At 35.6% G+C, this 12,512-nt stretch overlaps 1 protein-coding gene across 1 annotated transcript in view; it reads right to left on the bottom strand.

Moving 5' to 3' along the window:
- The window catches only part of LOC124358268 (histone-lysine N-methyltransferase SETD1B-like), a 47,461-nt gene that overhangs the window by 27,959 nt on the left and 6,990 nt on the right, over positions 1 to 12,512 (bottom strand). Inside the window, exons 2-3 of the mRNA XM_046810561.1 lie at positions 1,983 to 2,138; positions 1,772 to 1,924 (exon numbers count right to left, since the gene is read on the bottom strand). Of these exons, the coding sequence (XP_046666517.1) occupies positions 1,772 to 1,924; positions 1,983 to 2,138 (309 nt within the window). The remainder of the gene's footprint in view (positions 1 to 1,771; positions 1,925 to 1,982; positions 2,139 to 12,512) is intronic.

The following is a 12,512-nucleotide window of genomic DNA, read 5'->3' as shown; positions in this document are numbered from 1 at the left end:
CATTCGTGAGTTACAGATTAGTTTATTGTCCTTTAAACAGTATTTTACGTTGATTTTCTGACTGTCCCAAAAGTGAGCTAGAACCCTCACATTCATATCTACTTATATATATATATATATATATATATATATATATATCTACTAGTAATTTTTTATTATTTACTTTGATATTTGCCTACAACTATAAATCATGTGATCAAAATCATCTGTTGATAAATAACTAAATCCCTGATATAACAATTAATTTTTATATTACAGATTTATTTCATTGTCAGAGTGCGTGGTTGGCAGACCTGCATACGAGTATCCATGTTTTCTTTCTCGTACTTTCCGCACCGGCTAATTCTTACTATCATTAGAGATTTTGACTTTGGACCGCGTTGGGGCGTTGAAAACTATGAAAAGTTATTTCCCTCACACAATTACTGGATAACATATACAAAAAAGTCATATTGACCGATGATTGCTTAACCTTAACCCGCCATGATACATCTTTGCCTCTCCACATATACAGATATGTATAAGTAGATATGCATTACTGGCTCTGCCAGTTGTGGCCTTAATATATCTGTTGACAGACCACACCGAGGATGAAGTATTTCAAGATATTAAATTTTTGTCAGGTTTGACACGGTGTGAACCGTCATATTTAAAGGATAGTCGTGGTACCGTTGCAAATGGTTAGAAGAGTTTAGATAGTTAACTTATTTGTAAAAATTTCGTTAATAACTGAAATAATGTTTTTCTCGTATTTTCAATTTTAAATAGGTTTAAATGTAGTCTTTTTAGTCTGATATCAGAAAATATTGTACAAAAATTTATTTGTACACATAAAAATCAATTTGTTCTTACTATTTACTAAGAAATAAAATTGTAATGTCTTTTTACTTTAAAACGAGTTTACATTAATTACACGCTACACACGATATCATGAAAAGATTCCTTTTAAATGAAGTTGCTGTCGACCGTACACATTAGAATATGTGTTTCAGCGGGACTAGACTGGAATAGTTGTAACTTATACTTTGTTCCTTTGACAGCGTTAAACACTCCTCAGAACACAAATTATCTCTTCGTCTCACTCAAAGCACTAACTAGAGCTACAATTGCGATGGTACTCAGCTTTTCTTTGCAATTTAAAATGTACATACAAATATTATATGTAGATTGGATCTCCATTGTTACACTGCTTTTTCTAAATTAGCGTTTTGTGAAAGTAAAAATTCCGTATACAATTTTTTGTTTACTTTTATGATAGTTGTATTTGGACATTCACTAACTAAATATACACAAATTTTATATACATTCTAAGTGTTTATTTGGTTTCTACCGAAACACATTCATGCGGATATGCCAATAAAACACTTTTAGGACACTACGATATCAAAAATAAGTATTAAAATGAATATTACAAAATAACTTAATATTTATCCCATTCACATTGGGCCAAATCAACCCTACCTCCACGTCAAATAAAGACATTTTAAATTTTTCAATAAGAACTAAAATGTACGTATACTTAGATATATTACGGGCGATTTTACTACTAACTACCAAATTAAATTTCTTCAGTAACTCCCTAATATCTTTTCCCTCAAATTCCCACCATCCCCATATTTATATCACACTCTCGCCAAAGTTATCAAAGTTTAATTATGTAGACACCAGTTTTGCCAAGAACACTATTTGAGCAGCCTCATTTTAGCATTAGAACCTACTTCAATAGTTTCACAGTGACATTGAGATTGAACTACTTTCAATGGTAACTCACCCTCCCTCATCACTGATAACATACTCTTCCACATCACTGGTAACACACTCTTCCTCAATACCTTGCAATACGCTCTTATCACTGGTAACATACTCTTCCTCATCACTGGTAACATACTCATCCTCATCACTGGTAACATACTCTTCCACATCACTGGTAACACACTCTTCCTCAATACCTTGGTAATACGCTCTTATCACTGGTAACATACTCTTCCTCCTCATCACTGGTAACATACTCATCCTCATCACTGGTAACATACACTTCCACATCACTGGTAACACACTCTTCCTCAATACCTTGCAATACGCTCTTATCACTGGTAACATACTCTTCCTCATCACTGGTAACATACTCATCCTCATCACTGGTAACATACACTTCCTCATCACTGGTAATACCCTCTCATGTTCCTATCGTTGCGCTGTATGACAAATTACATGTAAATTTATACCATTCAAAATTTACATAATTAAGTGTACAAAATTCATAGTAACAATTAACCAAGATAAGTTTCTCTTGTTCACTTGCAGTTTTTAAAATAAAATTTTACCCACCTATGAACTGTAAAGCTGTTTTTGTCAATGTTTTTTTGTTCGAAGCTCCACATGCAGGTAAAAAAGTAAGAAATAAACGAGTAAGTGAGGAATAATGAACCCAAGTTATATCCGGTCTTTTAACAGCTTTTTAATATCATTCTCTCCAACTTCTCTTACTTTTTTCGTTACTTTTTTTGTTAATTTGGTTTGTAAATGCACATCTAGGTTACATAGTAAGAAATACTAGTGTAAGCCATGAGTAAAATAAACCAAGCTTAGCTCAAATCCTTTAACAGCTGTTTCAGTATCACATCTTTCAATGTAGTTCTACAGCAGTGTCATTAGTTTGAAACCCATCATGTAAGTATAAAAGGAAAAGAGAAGCATTAAGTCATTAATAAGTCATGATCAAAACTCATGTTCTAGCCCCTAGGTTGCAATAAATAGTATTTACATATCTTTTATCAGCAATTCAAAAACTATATTTTTCTTGCGCGTTTCGATATTAAAATATAATTGTTAAATCAGTAGTACAATCGTTAAAATGTTTCGTCACTGAGCGTCGTCATTAATTAAACACACAAACACGGACAAATAAACGAACACGGACACGGATACTAAGTTGAAATATTGTTAAAAACATTATAAACAAATTTGGTAGTAATTTTTCATGTCGGTTATGTTTTTAAAGATATTCTGCGACAGAATCCCCCAATTCTCTCCTTAAGATTCCATTTCAATTCTCCATCGAGTACAATCCTGACCCTAACGTTGAACTAATTCCTGATTCCACATGCCACATAAAAAAGATCATTTTCAGGAAGCTATCTATACGCAATAGACGGATATTTGTAATGGTTCCAAGGAAATATAAATAATACTATACATAGATATATCATTCGTAATCTGGTGACTTAAATTTTGAAGCTAATGCACGACATATAAAATGAATTTGGTTCAAATACACTGACGGTTAAAAAATCTCAAGATATAGATTACAAGTCCCAAATTGTCAATAACTCAAGCCATATAGAAGAATATAAAGAACGATGATAATGATGATAATACTCCTTTTACAAAAGGAGTAAAAAAAGTAAGCTTGTCAGTGGAGTCGTGCTATCTGCTGAGATTGCCTGAAGAGATACTTGTCAGTGACACAATCACGTAAAGTAAATTGTTGAGGAAGAAGGCACTTTGCACTTAGGGAAACACAAACAATTTATCTCCTCTACATCAGTGCTCAGCTAACCGCAGTCTGCCCAGAGTCTAGACAGATAACCAGCAGTGCCGGTACATGGAACCTCACTTGGGTATCGTCTACTCTTTAAGTAAACACATTTATTAGCAGACTTGGTACAATTTATATCACATTTTTATAACCTAAATTCAAGAGTGATTTGATGTAACATTATTTATGTAAAAATAAGTTTATATGAAATAAAATAATAGTAAAACTGGGTCCAAAATCTGTGTTCCAGTACCAATAAGTTGGTGTATCTGAAGATACGAATATCATAACAAAAGTCAGAAACGTCGGGTAAGCAGATGGTTCTTGCAATGGTGCATCTTAAAGAAATACTTATATCTAGAGTGTCTGGTTTACCATAAGGGTTCTTGAGATAGGGATATCTTTCAAATTTCATCACTTATGTCAGAAATGCTTGGACACCATAAGTAATTCTGGAGATAGGGATATCGTCTAAAGACTGGAGACAGCGATCTCCAACTGACATGGCTTTTATCAGAAATAATTGGGATGATAAAAGTCGTTGGGTAGACGGACATCTCCCAAAGGTCATGACTTCTGTCAGGTATGTCTAGTGCACTATAAGTGGTCTTGGAAATAAAAATATCTCCTAAAGACAATAAGTTATGGCATGAATACTTGAGATTCCTTTTTAAAAGGAATTTAGGTATGAAATACCGCTTACGTGTTTGTAAATGCACGAGAATGCGTGGGAAACAAAAGAATTTTGGAACTTCGTCCTTAGTTTGGTCGGATATTCTGGATAGAAATTAATTTAAAATATCTACTCTTTAATTTTGTTTAAAATATAACACTTTAGAATCTAATCTCATTTTAGTAATTAAACCAAAATTAAATAAATAAGCATAATTCTTGGTTGGGTATCCATATATGTATAGCTTATAACAATTAGTTCTACATCACATCTACAAGGCAATAACAGAATATTTTCTTAGCGTGTTTTCAGATGAAATTAATTTTACTAGTAAACAAAGTCAGTTTAAAAAAGCTGTTGATACTGAAATTAAGTTTTTATTAAATTAAAATAAAATAATTTTGTAATATAAATTTACTATATAAGTTTTCAATATTTGTCCGTAGAGATCTAGCACTATCAATGAAATCTCTTCTAATATATTTTAGAACATTCCAATTGACAAAATTTAGTAAAGTAAATTGTTGACCTAGATAGTCGAAAACTATTATATAAGTATTTATAAGTGAGCGACATACATACAGACGTGAATTATTTGAGGCATCCAGTGGCCTGTTCAGTTCAACTTGTCCTACTCTCGTAACAGTCCAGATAAAATACATCCTTTTCTGACCAGTTTTATCCCTTCCGTCTAGAATGAAACAGTTTTGCAGTAGACTATTTTTGTGCACCTAGATTCACTCATGTTGGGATAATGATTTGGTTTTTTAAATATTGAGATTTTTCTTTTGTACTATGGTAATTTTGTATTTAAATTTGCCAGTGTAAATGTTTTATGTTGGAAAAAGCACAAGATGTTATCGAACGGTATATCGTTAAACCGTTTATGCAAGTTTGTCTTTAATACCAACATTATAAAATTTAAAATAATTTGAAGCCCCATGCCCAAAGTTTTAAATGCGAGCATAGGTCATGTAGCACATCAAATTAAAGATTATTAAACAAAAAACATTTTTTTAAATTTAATCTTTATTTAAACTAAATCTCTTTTTGTTTATAAGTTATTCGAAGAAAACCAACATTTAATACGATTAAAGCATTGTTCTTAGTAATTAAAAATGACAATTAGGGAAATTACAATAACATTTAGTGAAATATATATGACAACCTTGTAATGTACCATAAAAATGTAATTCATAAACAAATCACTACACTAACCCAGAAGTCTTATAATTGGGATAGAAAGGTTTGTAGTACTCCCGAAATCCATTACAACGTTTGTAAACATGTTTGTACAAACCTTAAAGCAGCTGATCAACAATGATACTTTTACTATATTACTTTTATTACAAAACATATTTTTTATGTACTTACTCATTTTATTGTCATTCATTGCCAACTGTAACTTGTTGGTCGTAATAAAAATAATTCGATTCATATTGTTTTATAGATTTTGTTAAAAGTTTAGCTTCTTGTTCTCAGTTGGGAAAAATAAACTTATTGAAAGCATATTTATCAGTAGTGTAAATTTCTAAGCAACTTTGATCAGATCTTAATGTTAGAAAATATAACGTTAGTTAATTTTTAGAAACTGTATGAAAAATTATTTTTATTTGAGTATTTTGTCTAAATGGATGCTAATGATTCGACAATTAAAAATTGATTTAACTACAATAAAAAACAATAATTTAGATTTTTAATTGAATGTTTTTTTGTTTACAGATTTTAAAACTTGTTAGCTCTAAAAAGTGATGCTTTCGTTGTTTAGCCTTGACTGAGTTAATCTTAGCCTATTCTTATGATAACAGGACTTTACCCAACATCGCCTGAGCAAGTTACTAAACGTTTTTGAAGGGAACATTTCTGTAAAATACTGAAGATTTACGATCAGTGCTAAATATGCCAAACATTTAAAATGCATAACAAGTAGTTATTAATGAACAATCTGGAGAATAACTGGGGAAGTTTGGTTCAAGGGTACAATACGCACGTAAAGCAAAGCGCTTTTCCCTTCTGATCAGGCAATTGGAAATAGGGAATACAAGAGCAGAATACCAATGATGCAGTCAGAAATCGGCACAATTTTATTGGGCCAGCTGTTGTAAGTGAAGCAATACCGTTACGTTATATATTTGTTCAATATTTTTGCCTTCAAGCATATATAATCAGTCCAAGCAAACCCTTTTCTTTATATCTACACACCAGAAACTTTTCCAACAAATATTTGATTTGCACTTGCTAAGTAAATTGTAATATTTAAAGGTTTTTATAAAATATTTTCTGTATTTTTTTATAATAGTATAAAATACCAAGCTTTTATTTGCGAAATCGGAAGTATGGTCGAAAAAGAATGTTTAATAATCCTTAAGTTTTAATTTAATATAGATTATTCTTCTCGATTTGTAATCTTTACATTTCATATTAATAGTCCTTAACTACACATACATTTTAACAATACTTTTAAATAATATAATTTATTTAAAATCAAATATTAGTTGAAACCTCTTGGTTTATTCTACTAAAATATTGCAATTTGTGTTTTGATGTTAGTAGTTATGTTATAGAACAAAAAACAAACAAGGTTATTGTCAATTTAATATCCTCCTCCATGTAAATGTAATTAATAACGTAAATTACAACAGCATTGTCAGATTGTAGGATAAGATTAATATCCATATAATGTAACCCCTGTAGTGTTAATTACTTAGTTGATTTGTGTTGTGTATATGTGTCAAACCTGTATATCTTATAATAAGCTAATTTTGATCTAGCAGTATTACGCAGATGAATATTCAAACATTATAATACAGTATGATAATTCCTGCATAGATAACGTGGTACTATAACGTTTTCGAGAACCCCGAAAATGTGACTTTAGGCTCCTAAAGCATTGGAATGGACAGTGCATGATTATTTTGCTATGTAATTATGTAGCGAGCAGATGCCATATTTTCCTTCTCTATACGTCGGAAGTTATAGAAAACACTATTAAATTGAATGTTGTCGTATGAATATTTTGCGATAAATTCTAATTAAGACATTATGATTGGGAAAAGACAATGTTTTTAGTGTGTAACAAAACACCATAAATATCAGTCTGGAGTAATACCTCAAGAACAAACATACATTTAATACACTAAAATGTGTTATTATGAAATTAAGAATATTATCTTTTTTATTGTTTTAAATATCAGTAAAAAACAGGAAAATTATCAACGAGATATAATTGAATTCATTACTCCCATCGGCCATTTTTTTTTTCCTTTGGGATATTGGGGTGGATTCATAGATCCTTACACGTCAACCTGAGCTTATTGTGTGCCCCTTTGATGTTAGAGGGGTAAGCCTATCTTTGTGCCCTTAATTAGGCTAAGAAGCTTTTCCCCGATACTAGCATCTGGTTCGTCGCCTGGTTGTTTATCACCGAAAAGAGCCCTTCTCCTTGCTCCCAGTCTCTCACAGTCCAGTATTATGTGTTTTGCAGTCTCTTCAGACTTATTGCAGAGTCTACACTCCGAGTCCTCATTTCGTAAACCTAGAGTGTTTAGGTGTTTCCTGAAGTGGCCGTGTCCAGTGATCAAGGCAATCACTTGCTTAAACCCGATCCCTGCCCAGCCCCATCAGCCATCTGGTGAATCCGGAGCTAGAATCGGCAAGCAGTCTTTTGCCGAGTGCTTGTCCTTGGTGACTCTGCCACCGCAAGCGGTGTGTCTTCCTGGACCATTTGTTTATACTTTGGTAAGCGGCTGACTTGCTTATACCACAACTCGGTTCTGGACCGGTGTATGGCATGCTTGCTCCGCTTTTGGCAAGCCTGTCGGCGCATTCGTTGCCACCTATGACTGTGTGGCCCGGTACCCAACCAAGACGCACACAGTTGCGTGATCCAAGCTTGCAGAGAGTGTTAAAGCACTCCCACACAAGCCTGGATGAAATGCTGTTGGAGTCAAGAGCTTTAAAGAGCTGCCTGATTGTCTGACATTATACAGATGTTCATTCCCTGGTACCTTCTGGTGAGGCCTAGGTTGGCACAGGCTAGGATACCATAGATTTCGGCTTGAAATATGGAGCAGTTCAGACCCAAACTGCCGCTAAGGGGCAGTTCTAGGGGATTGACTAAACACTCCATATCCAGTTCTACCCTTAATAAGCGAGCCATCCGTGTACCAGACAAAGCTCTTTCTTATTGTTGGGATGTTATCTTGCGATTTCCACTCATCTCTGGAGTAGAAGTCAACAGAAAATGGCTTATTGAATACGAACTCCGTTCTCATTGTGTCGGAGACCATTTCGAGAATAGCGCTTGGGTTTACAGCTTCAGTGATGGCGCCATGGCTCGCGTTAGACGCGCCATTCCTCCACAAGCCAGCAACCATCAGCCGATAAGCCGACTTACGCGCTTCAGCTTTTATATGGACATCAAGAGGTAGAAGTCCTAAAGCCACCTCGAGGGTCGCTGAGGGACTGCTCCTGAATGCTCCGGTTACAAAGATTGTGCCAAGCCTTTGTAAGCTTTCAAGCTTGGCTTAGGCAGTTACCTGATTCACCTTTGTCCACCAGACTAATGAACCATAAGTGATTTGAGGCCTTACAACTGCTTTGTAAAGCCATAGTGCTATATGGGGTTTTACGCCCCATGAGATTCCTGCAAGTCTCCTGGACGTCATGAGCGCCCACTTTGCTTTGTGCAGGATATTATTAAGATGATCATTCCACGTAAGCTTATGGTCTAGAGTCAGTCCTAAAATATTTGACTGTCTTTGACCACTCCAGCTGAGTGGATGCGAGTTTCAGCCTAGAAAGAGACTCTAGGTTCTTTTTTCTAGTGAATGGTACAACTACTGTCTTAGAGGGATTTACTTTCAGTCCCTCTCCCTGACACCAGTTGTGTACATGTTGAAGGTTGGTATTCATGATATCAACAAACAACATTTGTATATTTTTCCCTGTACCATAAGGACTATGTCGTCTGCATATCCTTGGACATAGATTCCGTTGTTAGTAAGGTCCTCAAGTAGACCATCTACTACTAGATTCCACAGTAGAGGTGACAGGATGCCTCCTTGAGGACATCCCCTTGTGGGTGCGATCACAAGCGATACTTCATTGAGATCGGCCCTGATGCGTCTGGAGCACAGCATGGCCCTAAGCCACCGGCACAGAGCTGGCTCGAGGCCACGTCGCTGTGCTCCACTTACCATTGCAGTGAATTTGGCATTGTCGAAAGCTCTTTCAATGTCTATGAACGTGCACAATGCCAATTCCTTGGCAGGACAGGCTATCCTCAATCCTACTGACTAGTTGGTGCAGTGCTGATTCACAGGATTTGCCTTGCTGGTATGCATGTTGGTTGCGATGAAGGGGAGTGTCTGAGAGAACTCCCTTTCTCAGGTGCCTCTCCACCAGTCTTTCTAATGTTTTCAGTAGAAACGAAGATAAACTGATGGGACGAAAAGATTTAGGGACAGAGTAGTCCGCTCTCCCCTTTTTTTAGGGATGAAGACCACCCTGTTGAGACGCCAGACTTGTGGTATGTACCCACAGGCTAGGCTCGCCCTGAATAGTTCACATAGAAGGGTAAGGAGATTTTCCTTACCATCGGCCATGTATGCACTCCTTGAAACGAATAAATTGAAATTTGCAGCTTTATGAGAATGGTTTTATTTGTACCTGGTATAAATTTGTATCTTCAGTGCCGTCAATACAACTGTCTATTGTAAACAGATCCGTATTGCGAGCGGTGTCGCGGCTTGTTTTGGACAGTTATATACAAGAATTGGAGAGCAGTGCCGTCAATACAACTGTCTATTGTAAACAGATCCGTATTGCGAGCGGTTGTCGCGGCTTGTTTCGGACAGTTATATACAAGAATTGGAGAGCAGTGCCGTCAATACAACTGTCTATTGTAAACAGATCCGTATTGCGAGCGGTGTCGCGGCTTGTTTCGGGCAGTTATATATACAGTGGAATAATAAATATTGCGAGCAGTGCCGTCCAACTGGCTATTGTAAACAGATATTATATACAAGAATTGGAGAGCAGTGCCGTCAATACAACTGTCTATTGTAAACAGATCCGTATTTCGAGCGGCGTCGTGGCTTGTTTTGGGCAGTTATATACAAGAATTGGAGAGCAGTGCCGTCAATACAACTGTCTATTGTAAACAGATCCGTATTGCGAGCGGTTTGTCGCGGCTTGTTTCGGGCAGTTATATACAAGAATTGGAGAGCAGTGCCGTCAATACAACTGTCTATTGTAAACAGATCCGTATTTCGAGCGGCGTCGTGGCTTGTTTTGGACAGTTATATACAAGAATTGGAGAGCAGTGCCGTCAATACAACTGTCTATTGTAAACAGATCCGCATTGCGAGCGGTGTCGCGGCTTGTTTCGGGCAGTTATATACAAGAATTGGAGAGCAGTGCCGTCAATACAACTGTCTATTGTAAACAGATCCGTATTGCGAGCGGTGTCGCGGCTTGTTTCGGGCAGTTATATACAAGAATTGGAGAGCAGTGCCGTCAATACAACTGTCTATTGTAAACAGATCCGTATTGCGAGCGGTGTCGCGGCTTGTTTCGGGCAGTTATATACAAGAATTGGAGGAGCAGTGCCGTCAATACAACTGTCTATTGTAAACAGATCCGTATTGCGAGCGGTGTCGCGGCTTGTTTCGGGCAGTTATATACAAGAATTGGAGAGCAGTGCCGTCAATACAACTGTCTATTGTAAACAGATCCGTATTGCGAGCGGTGTCGCGGCTTGTTTCGGGCAGTTATATACAAGAATTGGGGAGCAGTGCCGTCAATACAACTGTCTATTGTAAACAGATCCGTATTGCGAGCGGTGTCGCGGCTTGTTTCGGGCAGTTATATACAAGAATTGGGGAGCAGTGCCGTCAATACAACTGTCTATTGTAAACAGATCCGTATTGCGAGCGGTGTCGCGGCTTGTTTCGGGCAGTTATATACAAGAATTGGAGAGCAGTGCCGTCAATACAACTGTCTATTGTAAACAGATCCGTATTGCGAGCGGTGTCGCGGCTTGTTTCGGGCAGTTACGGATCTGTTTACGATTTTTTTTAGAATGTTGGATTTGTACTTTTGCACTATTAATAACTAAAATACTTTTTATTACTAAAGTACGAAAAATATCATTGCACGCTTGACCATCGGCTGTATTATAATTAATAGTGTAAATATATATAAATTAAATTTTAACACTTAACTAGTGTTTTCGCAAGAAACTAACATTACATACTCAAATAATAAATCTGAGGACTACGTGCATTAAACGACAGTTTACTCACCACAAGCAAGGCTTGTAATGGTACATATCGTACTAAAATGTAATACCGCATAGTAAGAAATATAAGAAATTCTATACTACCACTCTATAGGGAAACCAAAACCAAAATATTTAATAAATACTATATAAACTAAAGTTTTATATACATACTTCTCATAGAGTTCTCTCACACGAGTTTATAAAATTGTATGTTAACATTTCTAAAAAAATTCTTCTAATTAGAAATGTACTATAGTTAGAAATAATACCTCACTTTGAGGAATTAAATTATTGGTTTTTATTCATTCACGTTTTGGTAATCCAAGGCATTATCTAAAAAGTAAACTAAAACGATAAAAAATAATTAATTTATAATAAAGAAAAATCTGTGTACAGAATACAATCAATAATCAAATTTAGTATATAAATCAGTAAATGATATGATTATTAATTCTCCAATTTATGAACTACATCCTTGCTCTTAAGATGTAATTAAGAGAGAAAAGAAGACGCGGAAGTCATGACCGTGTCTACTATAGAGCCAAGTAGGTCACTTCGTCTCTTTGCACCAAGAACTGCTTGTGACTTGCTCGTGCCAGGAATAAACTAAGAATTTCTCATTTTGCACCTTTGTGAACATCCCTTCTGAGCAGTGAAAGGCCTCTCTTCGTATCTTTTAACAATTTTTTGAGATCATATCAGTCTAATTCATTATGTACAGTATATTACGTTACCAGTGTAGAAAGTAACTGAAATATCCTTCGTTTGACTTTCCCGTTTTGCTAAAATTAGCCAATTATTCCTATCCTAATTAATTCTATTCCTAATTAATGCTATCTTTCAACTCGTCCACGATAACATAGGTTTTGCACGATTCAATTACAATATCTGCTAGAGTCTAGGGTCGGTATACATTCCACTTTTTGGGATTAGGTGATACTAATCCGTTGAAGCAACGACAACAAGATCATTTTAATCATTGGGCTTCTCTGTTGGCACATTAAAGAGAGAAGTTA

The sequence above is a fragment of the Homalodisca vitripennis genome, chromosome 3, assembly GCF_021130785.1.
Source record: "Homalodisca vitripennis isolate AUS2020 chromosome 3, UT_GWSS_2.1, whole genome shotgun sequence".
Taxonomy (NCBI): domain Eukaryota; kingdom Metazoa; phylum Arthropoda; class Insecta; order Hemiptera; family Cicadellidae; genus Homalodisca; species Homalodisca vitripennis.
This window is presented reverse-complemented; position numbering and strand designations above follow the sequence as displayed.